At 30.2% G+C, this 16,990-nt stretch overlaps 1 protein-coding gene across 1 annotated transcript in view; it reads left to right on the top strand.

Annotated features, from left to right (window-relative positions):
- LOC107437224 (uncharacterized) overlaps positions 1–11,752 on the top strand; it is a 78,685-nt gene extending 66,933 nt beyond the window's left edge. Inside the window, exons 33-40 of the mRNA XM_087149839.1 lie at positions 2,352–2,415; positions 2,501–2,664; positions 4,094–4,172; positions 5,093–5,153; positions 7,074–7,150; positions 7,863–7,965; positions 9,011–9,085; positions 11,509–11,752. Coding sequence (XP_087005965.1) covers positions 2,352–2,415; positions 2,501–2,664; positions 4,094–4,172; positions 5,093–5,153; positions 7,074–7,150; positions 7,863–7,965; positions 9,011–9,085; positions 11,509–11,585 — 700 coding nt within the window. The 3' untranslated portion in view covers positions 11,586–11,752. The remainder of the gene's footprint in view (positions 1–2,351; positions 2,416–2,500; positions 2,665–4,093; positions 4,173–5,092; positions 5,154–7,073; positions 7,151–7,862; positions 7,966–9,010; positions 9,086–11,508) is intronic.
- The last annotated feature ends 5,238 nt before the right edge of the window (positions 11,753–16,990 follow it).

Here is a 16,990-nt window from a genome sequence, read left to right as displayed (position 1 = left end):
TAGATCGGGACGAATAATGCGACCACCGGGCAAATAGATTAGAAGTTATAAGGATTTTTTCATAATAAGTGCAACTCAAAAATAGTACTTCTTATAAAATAAAATTTAAACATGAGATGTTTTGAATCGTGTTTAATATCATTCTATTAACACGTTCACGCCGGGAAAAGAGAAAATGCTGGTAGAAGAACTATTTCATTATTATATAATATTCGGGAGGCGTTAATCTATTCTCAACAATAACAATTCACTGTAAGGAAATTTATCACGGCGAAGAGGCAATTCAAGATAAAAATTGCATCCGTTAAAAACAATTGGTAGTTATGGATTTTTATTATTCCAGGAAAAAAACTAAAAAATGAAATTTATTGTTACCAGTTTTTACTCCGGTGTGCTGCCAAGATGAAACAATCAAGCGTAACTCACCGGTTGGTCACCTCGGAGTGAACGTGTTAAATGAGAAAAATTTCTAGGCAAGAATACACCAATTGTCTGTATATCAATTAAGATGCTTTAATAAGTTTAAGAACAAAATTGTACCTTTCGTACACAAAACGCATATAACTTCTATACTAATAATCTGATTATTTAGAAATTAATCTCATTTAATTCAGTGTAAAAAATTACATCGGAAATTATATCTTACATGTTCAGAAAGTTCCTGAATAGCAATGTATAGTACAGTGCACAGAACAAAAAAACGGGTCACTCTGAATAACTTTTGATTTAATGATCGCATCTTCGCGTTCTAAGAGTGAATCTCTATGGTTCGAGATAGTTCTCTCAATTGTGCTTACTAATTAGTGCAGACGATAATTCAAGTTACGATATGTAGCAAAAAAACGTACTTTTTCTGAATAAAAACACATTTTCCTTGACGGATTCAGATTTGTGTACCCCAGAAATTGTTCCTGAGAAATCAAATTTAGTTATCAAAATCAAAAGTTATTTAGGGTGATCTTCTTTGTTTTATTTTGCGCACTGTACTTTACATTGCTATCCTGGAACTTTCTGAACATGTAAGGTATAATTTCCGATTTGATTTTTTACACTGAATTAAATGAGATTAATTTCAAGATAATCAGATTATTAGTTCAGAAGTTATAAGCGTTTAATGTACAAAAGGCACAATTTTGTACTTAAACTTATTCAAGCATCTTAATTGATATACAGACAATTGAAGTATTGTTGCCTATATATTTCTCTCATTTAATAGAATGATATCAAAAATGAATCAAAACAACTCATGTTTAAATTTTATTTTATAAGAAGTACTATTTTTGAATGATTCGCTTTCGCTGTGATTCAATTTTGGCTGGAGTCTTTTGTATATGTATGTAAGTTCAAAATGAAGATAAAATAAGGATTACAGACATATGAAGAGAGGGGGAAAAAGAATAATAAAAATTAAAATAACTAAAAACTGGGGGGGGGGGATAATAATAATCATGAAAAAATCCGGGAAAGAAAGGATAAATTTTTTAAAAAAATCCGAAAAATAAAAAATATAATCTTTTCATCAGCCCACACGATTATATCCGCAAAGAAGGCGGACATAGATGGGACATGTTTTATAAAAGAACAATTTTCACAAAATGGTTAAATAATACTGCGGCGTAAGATACAGATAGGACATGTTTTTTAAAATCCCTTTTTGGAAGAGCAAATTTCGATTAAAAATTTTAGTCAGACAGGACATTGGGAAGTGCGACTTTCAGAGATGCCAACTTACTCCGGACAGCGAATAAATATTTTAGACTGGTAGTTTATTAATTGTAATTCTTGGTTTCATGAATTCAATTTATTAGGCTTTTATTCACCACTATTTTTAAATAATTCGAAGGCTTACATATAGCCAGTTTATTATACTTACGTCATGCTAACCCTTTTAAAAAATAAACAAAATTAGTCAAAAATTTGCAAATTTAGTATGTAATTATTTACCGCTTTTTAAATTATTTCGGCGTGTCCGGAGCAGTTGGCATCTGTCTAAATGAAATGATAAATTTTAGCTATTTGTTGTTTAAAGAATACTAAACGTCTAAAAGAAATTAACAATAGTAATTTTACATTTCTAGTGGTTTGTAGCATTTATTGAATTAGTGTTGCCACGTTGGCTACATTGCACAGAGAAGGGTTAGAAGAAAAATCTTTCGCAAAATGGTTATAAGTTGTAATTTCTAATAATGTTCTTATAAGATACAGAATGGTCACGCCTCTTTTAAAAAATGTTATTTTTATTAATTTGTTTTGAATAATTTTTAATTAATTACTTTCGCAAATATTTAAGTTTGTAATTAATTTAAATATCTTTATCCAAAAACTTGTTAAAATTACTTGGAATATTTCAGGTGGCTTTTAAGATTCGCTATTCCAAATTGTCGTAGGGGTGTAAGATCGAGAGAAACTAGTAAGGTAGGTTCCATTTCTATGTTATGATGTTTCTTTTCGTGAACTTTTTTTTTAATAGTGTGATAAAGTTGATTTTTTCCCGTTGCAGTCTATGTTGATTAAAAGTGTCGACCACTACAGAAAAGGTTTTAGACATTTGGCGAAGTTGATGGTGGCAGAAGGACGCATTCCGGATAAAGACCTTATATATTTTATGACATTGGATGAAATTAGAGATTTGTTGAATACGAGATATCCAAAAATAATATCCAGGTAAATTCCGCAATCCTTCATTCGATTAGGGAAACTAAACTTATAAAATAATCAATATTTATGATTTTCATTTAAAAAAATGATTTAGACTGGCTGGTTGGTGTCGTATCCTCTATTGAATCATATTTCATGGTGTGCTTGAATAGTTTTTGCTATTTCTATGGCATTAAAAGAATACAAATCCTCTTCTGTGGGATAGTTTAAGAGGTGAAGGCCTGCAGTGACTGCAGGACAGTTAAAAACATGATATGGTGTCAGTTCCACATTAAGACAGTTGACACAGTTTTTATATTTTCTAGTCTTATCTGTAGAAATTTTCATGTTTTTATGATGTTTTGTTCTTAGTTTGATGAGAGTAGTGGCTGTCTTCCTATCGATGTCAAGATTAGTTATTTGATCGTGGGCTTTGATTTTTAAAGGGGTGATAAGTCTTGACTTTGCAAAAGCATTTGCATCTGCCAACGTGGTTGGGATTGAATTATGATTTAGACTGAATTTATCATTATGCATAGCTGCCAACTTGTACGACCGATGAGAAATTATGTTCTTAATGGTAGCAATAGTATTGTTTTTGGGTATTGAATCTTGAAGTTTAACGTTTAAAAAGAAACTTTTTTAATAACCTCTACAAATCAACAACTGAAAAAAAAATATGTTGATTCAAAAATATACGGTTCAAAAATATTACTGCGGGAACAACAGCCACTGTTGGAACTCAAAAAGGAAGAATCCCAGTTAATTGAGAAAATTGCAGTAAAAGAGTCGCAGGGATTCTAGGTTTTGGGACAGTTCCGTTTAAAGTTTATAAATGTATATTCTAACCATATGCACGTCAATGAAAATGGCGTTAAGCCTGCATTGTTTGTAAAAGGTTTAGCTTTTGTAATTTCATTTTAAATTATTACCGGTGTTGAACAGCTGACCCATTTCAGGATTTGCGTCCTACAATGTTCAAATCTATAGTCTTATAATTTTGAACCCAACCTAGAAGACAAGAGAGCTTTTGGAACAAACTAGCTTTCTTTGGAGGATTTTTTAATGGAACTAACTTGTAACTGCGTTACATGGAGAGGATAACACGATAATAGGTCATAGTTAGCAAGTTGACAAGATTATTCCAACCTATGATCTTTATGACATTGAGGATATTTTGCGTTAGCACTGTGGTAGGTGCAAGACGGCAGCCCAATTTGTATCGAGCAGCCGTTGTTGGGATTCAAACTGGGTCTCCTCCTTATAAGGCGAGCATTCTAGCGCTTGAACCACCATGGCTTAACTTATTCTTTTCGAAAAATTTCCTCGTGTTGCATATTGCTAATAAAACAAAAATTCTATTGCCTTGCACAGTGATATTCTTGTTTACAGTACAAACGAGCATTTTGCCTGTTACTATTATATTATATTTCAAGTTATTTGTAAACTTTTTCAGAGCAAATCAACGCAGAAAAATCTTTCCAGTGCTAGATGAATATAAATTTCCCGAAATCATACGTGGTTTCCCCAAACCAGTAAGTGTTCTATTTTTGCTTTTTATGTAAGAATTTGGTATCAATTATTATATATTTTCAATTAAAATAAAGTAAACTTAAAAACCTGCGAATAACATTCATTATAAAGGTAAGAATATAAAATTCTTTTCTAATGTCAAACTTTTGTTGCAAAGCAGTTCGAATTTCGCATACATTGTACTAAAGTTTAAAATTTTTGGTGATAATTGCATTTATTATTATCTTAAAGTTCCACGATTTTTGATGATTTCTTGCTGTGTTGTCGAAATAGCAACTGATCCGATGTTACTCTCCCTAATGTAGATTGGAGATTGAATGAATAACAGGGATTGCTATATACGTATTTATTCAATGAAATAGGGCTCTATTCATGAATTAAAATGAATATTTTAAAATAGTTATTTAATAATAAGATCTTTAATCGATTTTTAATAAAACTGCATGGAATATTTTATAAACAAAGCAACAGCTTACATCCATTCTAAAATATCCTAATTAATTAATCGATAGAGCAATATTTTAAGGTCATCTGTGTAGAACATTTTTGAGAGTTATTGTAGGAATGAATGTTTTCTTCATTTATCGAAATATGTCGAATAATTTAGAATGGCAGTAAGACTACGAAACTGTAACCCTTTTTTTAAAAATAATTCTGCGATATATATCGTTAAATATAGCATGAATGAAATTTACATATATATGAAGTTAAGTTACATTATACAACATGTTTATTTAATTTAATTACATATTTACATTTATAATTTATTTACAATTGTTTGAAATAGTGACTTGTAAAAAGCATAATTCTTCATCTTTACGAAAGCATAATTATAAAAAGCATAATAATAAAAGCATAATTCTTCATCTTGCACAAATTTTTTTCCGATTACAATTTCCTCATTGATTTTGTAAATTTTTAGGTAAATGAAATAGAAGAATCTTCAGATACAACAGATTATATTGCTGATTTAACAATGCAAGGTAAAAGAAAATTTATAAAACATTTACAGGGTTCTCACTGACCTTAAAAAATTTAATGGAGATAAATAATTTAGATTAAAGTACTAATATGAATTCCTTTTTTTACGATACTAACCTCATATTTCAGAGATCTGATTGGACACAGATACATCTTATTTGAAAAATAGCAGAGAGGTGGTCAAAAATGTATTAAATCATTGGAAGTAATCGCTTCTCAACATTTTTAATGTTCATGAAAACTCTGCGCTATAGGATAACAAAAATTTTGCTCATTTCTAATTAAATGTCTACCAATCTTTAAAATAGTTTGATAAAAGCTTAGCAGTTGGCTAATGCTTTGTATGTTATCGATTCACACCAGCTAAATTAGCACACAAACTTGTATCACTTGAGAAAGAGCTCCAAGACCTTCTAAAAAATGAAGAAGTGCTTCGTCTTTTTCTTAGGGGAGACCTCACTAGTTCAGTGATGTTTTTATTTCAATTCAGGACTTATACTATTCATATCAACATAAAACTCTAAATATTAGACTTTATATATATATATATGTGACAGTTTACATATTGAAATTTAAATAGTGAAATATGTGTCAATATATGTTAATATTCGTATATGTCAAATTATGACTATATTTATATATGTCAATATGTGTCAATATATGTTAATATCTATATATGTCAACTTAGATTCGATGAATCAGATATTTTTTCAATTGTTATATTTACTCAAAGTGCTTGTTACTATATTAGCTACCACATAGACTGCTAAATTCAAAATGTCTTTACTATAAATTTTTTGTAAATTTCTCGATGTATGGTACAGGGGCCTCTACGCCACCCAGGTGCCCAACTTTTGTAAATAAAGTAATAAAGTAAGTGTATATTAATGAAGTTTGCGAGAACATACAAAGCGTAGTAGTTAGCGAGCAGTACAATTAATCGTTATTGTTGTTTCAATCGGTTCTGATCCACTGTAGTATTCGATCCAAAATTGTAATGATTGAACATTGACATTAATTTTTGTGACGAAATCCACAAAGGAATGTTGTATGAATTTTTATAAGAAAATTAACATAACTTATTTGAAGATTTTACTGGTTATGCTTTTTTCATACAAGTGATTTAAATTATGTTTTTAATATTGCTTTTCCTTTAAGCGATGTACCCTAAAATACATTTAAAATAAAAAACGCGGTCTCAAGAAAATATAACTACTCTATATCACCGCTTTACTAAAGAGTAAATTTGTATAGGTAAATTAAATAAGTATAAGTAAATTAAAAAAATATTAAATTAAGGTGAAAGGAGATTCAAATTAAGGGGAATAGTATTCTAGAACAGTTTTCCAGTTAGGGAGAATGGCATTCTAGAACAGTTTTCAGGATAGGTAGAATAGTATTCTAGAACAGTTTCTAAGTTAGAAAGAATGGTATTCTAGAACAGTTTTCATGTTAGCTTGAATAGTATTCTGGAACAGTTTTTATGTTAGCTGGAATAGTATTCTAGAACAGTATTCAAGTTAGGTAGAATAATATTTTAAAACAGTATTCAAGTTAGGTAGAATGCATTCGATAGTATTAAAGAGTTATTGTTCAAATAAGGTAGAAGGAATGTGGGAGTATTTAAGTATTTAAATAAGGTAGTAGAAAAGAAGCAAAATTCAAGTAAGGTGGAAGAGAAAATCATGATAAAATAAATTTCATTGCTAGTTAGTACTAAGACAGTTAAATAATGTCCGATTTTAGTAAATGTTCATGAACATTATAGTTATTATTCGTTATTTATTTGAATTACTATTGCTATGTTTTTTTTTTGATTTTCTGGAGTTAAAGAAAAAAAATATTGCGTCAAAATGATGTTGATAATTTGTCTAGAAACTCATTTAAACGCTTAATTTAAGAAATTTATATGATATTTCCAGGTATTCCTGTTAGCCAGGGTGTTGTTAAAGGATATGCTAGGGTTGCCGTATCTCTGGATCAAGCTGCTCAATTACAGGTACACGTATATGCGTAAAAGTAACAACTACATAGCAATTTAAATAAAGTTTTGCCGTTTTTATAAACATTAGCTTTATTTTGAAACGTGTAAAATTACCTTTGATATGACTTTTGAGACTAATATATAAATTTTTCATTTCTAAAATGGCTTATTTAACGCAATTTATGATTTTTCTCCTTGTGACAATTTTTTCTGCACTGTTTGTCATTAATTTTACAACCAAATGATTTCTTCCAAAATACGCAACAAAGATTTAAATTTTTTTTAAATTTTATTTCCAATGACACATTAAAAGACTATTGAACATCAAAAATATAACTATAAATTTATAAATAAGTGCGAGTTATTTACGTTAATGCCACTCTGTGCTAATGTGAGTGGCGTGTACGTTAAGTGAATGGCGTGTATGTTAACGTCAGTGGTGAGCGTATTAATTCAATCAAAAATATATTTCGGAAAACAACAGCTTATAGACAGATAACAAATTCTTTCATTTTTCATGAAAAGAGCCAACATTCAAGAGTGCTGATGAGAGAGTCGAAAATATTTCCGATTTAAAAAAATCTCGTGCTCAATTTTACTGATCTCTCTATTTGTGAATTATTAGAATAAAGATTTAAAAAAAAACTTCGCCACACCCTTGTGTGAATCACCAATGTATGTAAAAAAACGAATTAAACTATAAGTTTGGTGTTAATTATATTTTTAGCCAGGTGAAATTTTGATCGCTTACAGTACAGATATTGGATGGAGTCCATATTTCCCAATAATATCTGGTGTTGTCACTGAGCTTGGAGGACTCATTTCACATGGTAATACAACATTAAAGCCATTATTATATTGCTTTTCATGTTTGCAATTTATGAATTTCCATTTTCTAATATTTTACGTTACGTAATTTAAGCACATTAGTTTAATGTTGAAAATTGAATACTTAAAATTGTATTTCAAAAATATATAACATTTAAAACTTAGTTTTTCTGTTAAACATACATTATAGTTTTTAAAAAGAAACTAATAAAATAACTTTTACTGAAAGAAATAGATAATATATAGATTGTTCGAAATACTTATTTACCGCAGTGAGAAAAACTCCCACTGGATTTAAGAAGACTATTTCATTCGTAGTTTGTATTCATCACACAGATAGGACATCAGTGATTCTTTTATATATTTTTTTTTCTGACGCTCTAATTACAAGAAGAAATTATGTTTTGGTATTTTTTAATTACGAAAAATAGTCTAATAGTTGCTAAGAAAATCTGTTAGATTGTCGGAATTATATTTGTACTAAAATATAAAATCCAGAAAAAAAGTAGTTTGAAATTTTTTTCCATTCATATCCGAAAATTTATGAATAATTTATTGTACGAATTAACGAAATTTCAATGATGAGTAATTGTTTCTCCTAGTCCTAAACAACAGCAAATATGTGCAAATTTGATAAATTATTGTTTGAAAGTGAGCCGGGTTAGGAAGATTTTACTTTTAACGCAGAAAAAAAAGACCGGTATTTCTTGTTGTATTTCATAGCCATAAATTATTAAAATGCTTATAATATTTTTCTTTATTCTGATCTAAATTATCACAAAATAATTAAAAAAGTATGGAAAGTAAATTTTAAGCATTTCATCTTTAATGCTACAAGTTTAATGCTACAGATTTAAAACTGAAAATTGGACTTGCAGAAAATATAAAATTTAGTTTTTTCACCTAAGCATATTGTTTCTTGTAAGATTAAACGAATAAAATAAATTTTACTGAAAGAAATGTACAATATATAGACTTAAAAAAATAATCTTGTTCATTGTTTAAAATAAGAATTCAAAAAATAATATTTGTTGCATTTTTATAAAGGTGCGGTTGTGAGTAGAGAATATGGACTTCCTTGCGTTGTTGGACTTCGAGGAGCCACAAAGCAATTTAAAACAGGTATGCAATAAAAGTAGTGGAATTCTTTTGAAGTATGTTTAAATACTGAGAGTTTAATTTAAAAATTATAATAACTTCTCTAATGGACTGCACTTTTTTATTAAGCAGTTGTTATTTTAGGTTTAAATAATTTTTTTTCACTATATATAATGACGGACTGAAAAGTATATCATTATATTCCTTCAAGATGTTATATCATTATATTCCGTCAAGTCCTTCAAACATTAAAATTATGTATCGAAGACAGCAATGTTGATATTGATATGGAATACCTTCAGAAGAACCTGTTCTGTGGTAGCTCGAATGTACAATTTGAACGAGGTTGTGGTCTAGAAAAAATTTGAAAGTACTAGACAAATTTAGAGAAATCGATGCAATTTTGCGTATTTGTAATTATCTGATAATGTTGTATTTGCAAATTACTTAAAATTTAGACGTAAAAACTGTTGAATTCAATTCCTAAAATTAAATTGAAATTAAAAAGAAAAGTAATTTTAATCAGTGTCACGTAGCATTTGTTATCACCTTAAATAATATTTGGAATTTTAATAGTGGAAAAAACTGAAGCAAAATTAATTATGTTAATTTGAAGCACAGTCTGAATGAAATCAAGTTTGGGTCTGCGACCCCCACTCAATCAGGCAGAAACTATAATTTCTTATTTTATTTCATCACTGCTATTGAACAGTCGACCCAATTTTATCCTTGAATTCCGTTTCCTTTAAATTTTGAATCCGATCTAAAAGACAAGGGAATTTCCAGTTCAAGTATAGGGAGAAATTTGCCTTCGCGGAGGACTTTTTTTCAAAGATTTGTGTTCTATGGACAGAAAAATTCCCACGGTTAGTCTGACAGCAAAGGGGTTCTAACCTATGATTCATCTACCACTGAGGATATTTTACGTCAGTGCGGTACGAGCCGGGAGCGGAATTCGTATCGAACAGCCATATTCGGAATTCAAGTCGGGTCAACTTATTGGTAGGCGAATGCTCCATCCCCTGAGCCACCACGATTCAATAAATTAAACGACCATAAATTAAAATTGTAAGAATTAGGCAATATGAGATGAAAAAGGTAATGATGGATGAAAACGGTACAAATAAAGGTAATGATTATCTGCAAATTCTGCTATAATCGAAGACAATGTTACCAAGTTTTACTATCGTTCAATGCATTACCAGAATTGGGCATTGTCAGCAATGCATAAATCGTAGATTAACTGTATAGACACTTTTCCTGTTATACTACGAGTAAGGCGATCTGGAGGTTCACCGGAACATCTCGAAAGCGAATGCTACGTAGCAATTTCTTATGTCAAAAATCGATCCAAAGTCAAATAAACTTGCGTGCGATGTTGCGTACATGATTGTACGGCACCAACAACGATACATTTCTTCGTCAATGACTCTGGACAACCTGGCTATGGCATATCTGCCACATTTTGGCATGCAGTTGGTTCACCAGGAGTTGGCATTTGGCTCCACCTCCTCGGACGCAAAAGTCATTTCAGCGCAAGAGAAGGAGGAGAAACATCTCCGCTCTTGAAAATGAGACAACCCTTAATGCGCCCCAAACGCAAACAGTTTCAAATTTAAAAACTGCTGTTTTTTCCAGCAAAATGTCTCGAAAAGGACAAACTATTCACTCATAAGAGAGAATTATCAAACTTAGGAAAATTTTAATGTTAAAAAAATGCACATAAAGATTGCGAAATAAATATTTTTGTCTTACGATCACCAAATAGCCACCTTGTTCAGAATTATTCACATATTTCTACCAAAAACAGCGAAATAGTATCGTCGGATACCACGTGGTGAGGGCGGAGCCAAGAACCAACTCCTGTTGAAGGAACTACACCTCGTTGAAGAATTTTATGAACTTCCTTTTTACTGTTCTGTGAGGCAATACAGATTCTTCGCAAACTTCTAGAATTAATGTCCTAGTTTATCCACATCAATCAGGTTAATCTTTCGCCTTTATAAGATCTTGATGGCATTGACGTGGTTGTACAGTCCTTCGCACATTCAATTTTTATCCAATTTAATTGTTCTTGTTTCGAAAACATCGTGTCAATATACATAAGAGCTCCAGGAAGCTCAAGGCTCTGTTTGCTGCGCCAGTGCGCTTGATGTTGGATGTTAAAGTTCGTGTGATCTGAGGTTAGGAAGGTATGTAATTAACGTGTGATATAAGTAACATTTTTCATTTTGGTGACATGGTGTATATACCATATACCAGTGTTGCTGCAGTTACAGTTACCATGTACCAGTGCTGCTACAGTTATAGTTACCATGTACTACTATTAAAATTCCCACCCTTGTATTTTTTTTCCAAACCAGATGCAGCAGTTGAATTCGAATTTAGTATTTTTTTTAGAAAGTAACAAATGTATAGCGTATTCCTTTTTTTTTTTAACCTTTCAGGTGATTATGTTTTGCTTGATGGAAAAAAGGGTGTGCTTCAAAGATTACCGAAGCCACAAGACGAAGACAAAGATTAAGGAGCTAAAAAATGCTCATCAATAAAGATATCTATCATTACTTTCAAAGAGCTTACAAATTGAAGAAACTAGAACTGATATTCTTGCACGTCTGTTTACTTAGATGAAATCGATGAAGTATATTGAAATGTTTTTTGTATAAAAAATAAAAATTTATTTATCAAAAAGAATGGCTGTAGAACTCACTTATAAAAAATATAGATTGCTTACTGACAAAAATACGCATTTTTATTAAATAAATAACTTTATGTTCAAACATTTCGTATGAAAATACACTTATTTAAATATCAATTATGAACTATTTATACACAAACGTACACAGATGACGATCTTATTCATATTTTAATAAAATATTTATGTATATTATCGTTTCTGTTTATAGACATACTTTTCGTTCCATGACTGAATAGTGTTAAGATTTGACAGAAATAGAAGTATATCTATGCATATTATTACTGTTTAAGACAACTGACTTTTGTGTCTAATTTTGCTTTTTGTTGTCAAAAAAGAAATGGAAAGAAATCAAATAGTTAAATGAGTTTTTCCAGATGTGTTTTTTGATGACTGCATAGTGTTAACTTTTAAGATTTGAATGAGATCGAAGTATATTCCATTTTTTCTTTTGTAACCAAGAAACAAGAGCAAGGAAATAACATAATTAAATGCGTTTTTCCAGATGTGTTTTTGATGATTGCATATTGTTAATTTTTAAGACTTGAAAAAAAATCGAATATGCTAAATTTTCCGTTTGTAATCAAGAAACAATTGCGAGAAAATCAAATAATTACATCAGTTTTTCCTGATGTGCTTTTGATCGCATACTGTTAACTTCCCTTTGAGCCGCGATGGCTTAGGGGATAAATAGCTTTTCTTGATGTGTTTTTGATGACTACATAGTGTTAGTTCCAAAGGAAATTCGAAGCATATACGAAATTTTCCCTTTGTGACCAAGAAACAAATGCGATAAGGAAATCATGTAATTACTTGAGTTTTTCTGGTATGTTTTTGATGAGTGCATAGTGTTAATTTTTCTAAACATTGGAAGCGTATACTAAATCTTCCCTTTGTAACCAAGAAACAAAAGTAATACGGAAATAAGAATATTAAGTGAGTTTTTCTGAAGTGTTTTTGATGACTGCATAGTGTTAACTTTTAAAGGAATTGGAAACCTATTCTAAATTTTCCCTTGTAACCAAGAAAAAAGGCAATAAGGAAATCATATAATTATATGAAATTTTCTTCATTGTGTCTGATGACTGCATAGTGTTCATTTTTCTAAAAATTGGAAGCGTATACTAAATCTTCCCTTTGTAACCAAGAAACAAAAGTAATGCGGAAATAAAAAATTTAAGTGGGTTTTTCTGAAGTGTTTTCGATGACTGCATAGTGTTAACTTTTAAAGGAATTGGAAACATATTCTAAATTTTTCCTTTGCAACCAAGAAACAAATGCAATAAAGAAATCATATAATTATATAAGCTTTTCCTCATTGTGTTTTTGATGACTGCATGATTTTAATTTTTAAGGAAATCGGAAGCATATACAAAGTTTTCCCTTTGTAACCAAGAAGCAAATGCAACAAGGGAGAGCGAGATTGAGTTGCTAAATTTAAAAGGGAAAATTTCTTTTCGAAGAATTAGCGAAGTGAAGAAGCAATTACTTTATTTTGACTGACCAACATTTTATGAATTGCTAGCTTGTCTCCCCTATCTAGATGGATTTATGTAGTGCTGCTGCAATTTTAATTAAACATTAGAATTAAATGGAATTTATATTACCAGAACATTTTTTCTGAACATTAGAAATATTTTGACTGAATCCATTAAAACATACACTCATTAGAATAACTAAAATTAATGAAATCGAACGTAATATCTTACGATCATCTTTTGATTTTTATTATAATTATTAATTTTAAACTATATAGTTCATCATCTGTATCAATGAGGTTTGAAAGTTAAACACTTTTATAAGAATTTAACATAAGGTGATTTGAAGGTAAAAACTTAATTAGAAAATCTAATTTTCGTTCAGGATTCATGTGATTATGAATTAAGCTTTCTATATACTGATATTTAAAGCATGCAAACATGTGAAATATTTTTTTAAGGAAATAAATAAATTTCATAGCTCATGAGCAGTAAAGAACAGCTAATTCACTCAATAGTGAAAGACAGCAAAGCCGACCATCCAGAAATAATAGACAATGATAGGGGGGATTGGGGGGATACAATTTGAGGACAGCTAACTTTTCATGTGCGGCCCGTGAGAGCACTTCAATATAATAAAAGCAGTATTATAATTTTTATGAAAATAATAAATTACTCCTCTAGAAAAATGACATAATCAACATGGGGGGAGCCGCGACGGCTCAGGGGGTAGAGCGATGAGGGGAACCGGGTTCGAATGCCGGCGATGGCTGGTTGATACGCTGGTTGATGCAAATTTCCCTCTATACTTGATTCAGAAGTTCCCTTGTCTTCTGGATTTGGTTCAAAATTACAATATTACGGAATTGAACATTAGAAGTAATAAACCCGAAAATTGGGTAGGCTTTTCCATGACGGATATAAAATAAAATATAAAAAACCATTCTGGTGAATGATACAAAGGAAGATCCGACTGATTAGCCAAACTTTTTCCAATGAAAATCAGTACACCTATAATTAAGAGACTCATCAAATCAACAACTTTATGATTCTGCGGATCAATTGAACAAATTAATCAGAAGGCAATGACAAATGAATGATTAATTTATTAATTAATCTTTGAAAGAGAGAATGAATGAGTTATTAAATCAATAAATGAGAGAAAATAAGATGGATATGATAAATATAACTCAAAATCTACCATTTACTCATTTATTGATTTACAAAATAATTTATAGACTGATTCTTTAATCTCTGATTATTTATTAACTTTAACAGTTAACTGTAGATTCATTTAAATGCTTATTCATCTATGAGCTGATCAGCATAGTAAAAACATATATATTAATGGCAGTCATCACAAAGCACCCTCTGCGAGCTTGTCAATGTTTAGCAACCTAATGTAGATAATTTTAATTAGACGAAATCAACATTTTGATTTTAACAAACATAGCTGTAAAAATATTACAGATAGTAGTAGTTTTAACTTATGTGTAACATAATGAATTGTGTGAGGTTAAAAAATACAAAATCATATAACTTAAGAAGTTGAAGTGGTAAGTAGGAAACTATTTGGAATTAATTTGAAAACACTATTAGTATTATAAATGCTAGAAAATATTAACTAATTTTATTTTAACATTTTAAACTAGATGTGAATAATGCTCTTGAACAAAAATAATTTATTCATGGTTCAGCATCGTTAGTATATTAAAAATGGAATTTTAAATGAAGATCATAACTTCAGCAAACTGTTAAGAATTCTTGTCACAGTAAGTGGTAAAAGATTAAACGACCTCACATGCTTCTTGTCTTAGCTTACAAGACATTGTAGAAAGTTTAAAAACGTTGCTGTATATATATATATATATATATATATATATATATATATATATATATATATATATATATATATATATATATATATATATATATATATATATATATATATATATATATATATAAATATATATATATATTTATTTATTATCAATAATATAAATCCCGGTAGGCTGACCACCAACAGTGCCCATAGTAGCTAATGAGCTGCAATGGCTCAAGGGACAGAGCATGCATCACGCTGAAGTAACCGAGGCTTAAATCTCAGAGACCAATTAGGCTGGTCGCTACGTGTTCAGCTTTCAACTCACATGGTCATATAATGATGAGGTAAAATATCATCATAGGTAGACGAATCATGGGTGAAATCTTAATTTCTGAATAAAATGCAATTTTTTTTTTAAAAATAATTGCTTATTTTTTAGTACTTAATTTCAATAAATTTTATGTTTCAATAAACTGTGCGAGTTTTTTGAGATGGAATAAATGTTTAGTCTTAAAATGTATTTTGCCAAACAATAATTCGCATCTTGAAAGGAAATAAAAAATTTTTTTGTTAATTTATTCATTAAAATATTTTTTCTTCTTCTTAAATTTCACATTACGAGTGCTCAATTTTGAAGTATCAATTATTGTTTACTTCTTAAAGAAAATTGAAATCACCTTCGAACTTGTTACATACATGTTAATACGAAAAATATTTTTCTTTATATTAATATTAGTTCTATAGTTTCCTTTTTTAAAATAATGGGAAAAAAACTCGCTTTTTTGTTATCGAATTAATCCTACTAGAACGTCATGAAATCTGCCCCCACTTCTGACACCCCATCAAAAAACTCCTGGCAAACACTTGCAGGAATCTCGCTAAATTTTGTAGTCAATCACAATATGGAAATAATCCCTGCAGAAGATTAGCGCTCAGAAAATATTTATTTTATTAAAAATAACATTAACTGTTTCAAATTATCGCCTCTCATAATAAAATATAAAAAGCAGATAGAACTTATCTCCGGAAATTGTGACGGTAAATTACATCATAAAGAGCAGGAGATGTTTTTTCCCCCCATGTCTATTGAAAATACCACTCTTCAACTTATATTAAACGATCAACAAAATGTGAGTGTTTAATACAATTAAATATGCGATAATTCAGTAAATACTTAACAAATTAAAGATTAGTAAGACTCACTTACAATTGTTTTATACAAACCCCCTAATGTTATCGGAGAGAAGTCGCTGTGGTTCGCCTGAGGGCTTCATGAATGAATTAATAAAATTGTCATAGTACTATGGGGTGATGCCGGAGGAAAACAAAAAACCTGGTTTGGTTCATTCAGGAACATTAAAAGGATTCATTGTATTAAAACGCTTATGTATTAAAACTCATACTCATACTCATATGTGTTGGTTATCTTAGCATCAGCCCCGCTAGGGGCTCCAACTAATTCATCTGAGTGGAAATAAATAATAAATCGCCGAAGCGCAACTGAGAGGTGAAAGTTAGGGTTCAGTATCTTTTACTGAGAGAAAATTAAAATGAAGTAGTGAGATTGAACAAACAAGTTTGAGAGAGAGAGAAGAGGTTTTGTGGCAGACTGCCTCGCCTCCCTTCGAGGTATTACCCCGAGCTTCACAGGTGCACAGTAGCCACATAGCCCCAGGGAAAAGGTGAAATACATAATAAATGCGCAAAATTATTTACAAGTATTTACAGCTATTTACAAAATTTACGGGACAAAACTCCGTCGGATAGGAAAAAGGCGGTTGCCGGGCTATATTTTATGTTGTCTTTGATGAGCTCAAAATCAAAATTTTTGAAGTAATTGCACGTATGACAAGAGAGTGCATCTCTGAAGAAACTTGCACATAGTTCAGCTATGTGCTCATCTATTTTGTTGATTTTTAACTCTCGTCTTA

Source organism: Parasteatoda tepidariorum, chromosome 8, assembly GCF_982258835.1.
Source record: "Parasteatoda tepidariorum strain Cologne lab strain chromosome 8, Ptep-v5.0, whole genome shotgun sequence".
Taxonomy (NCBI): domain Eukaryota; kingdom Metazoa; phylum Arthropoda; class Arachnida; order Araneae; family Theridiidae; genus Parasteatoda; species Parasteatoda tepidariorum.
The sequence above is the reverse complement of the archived record's forward strand: the minus strand, read 5'-3'. Positions and strand labels throughout refer to the sequence as shown.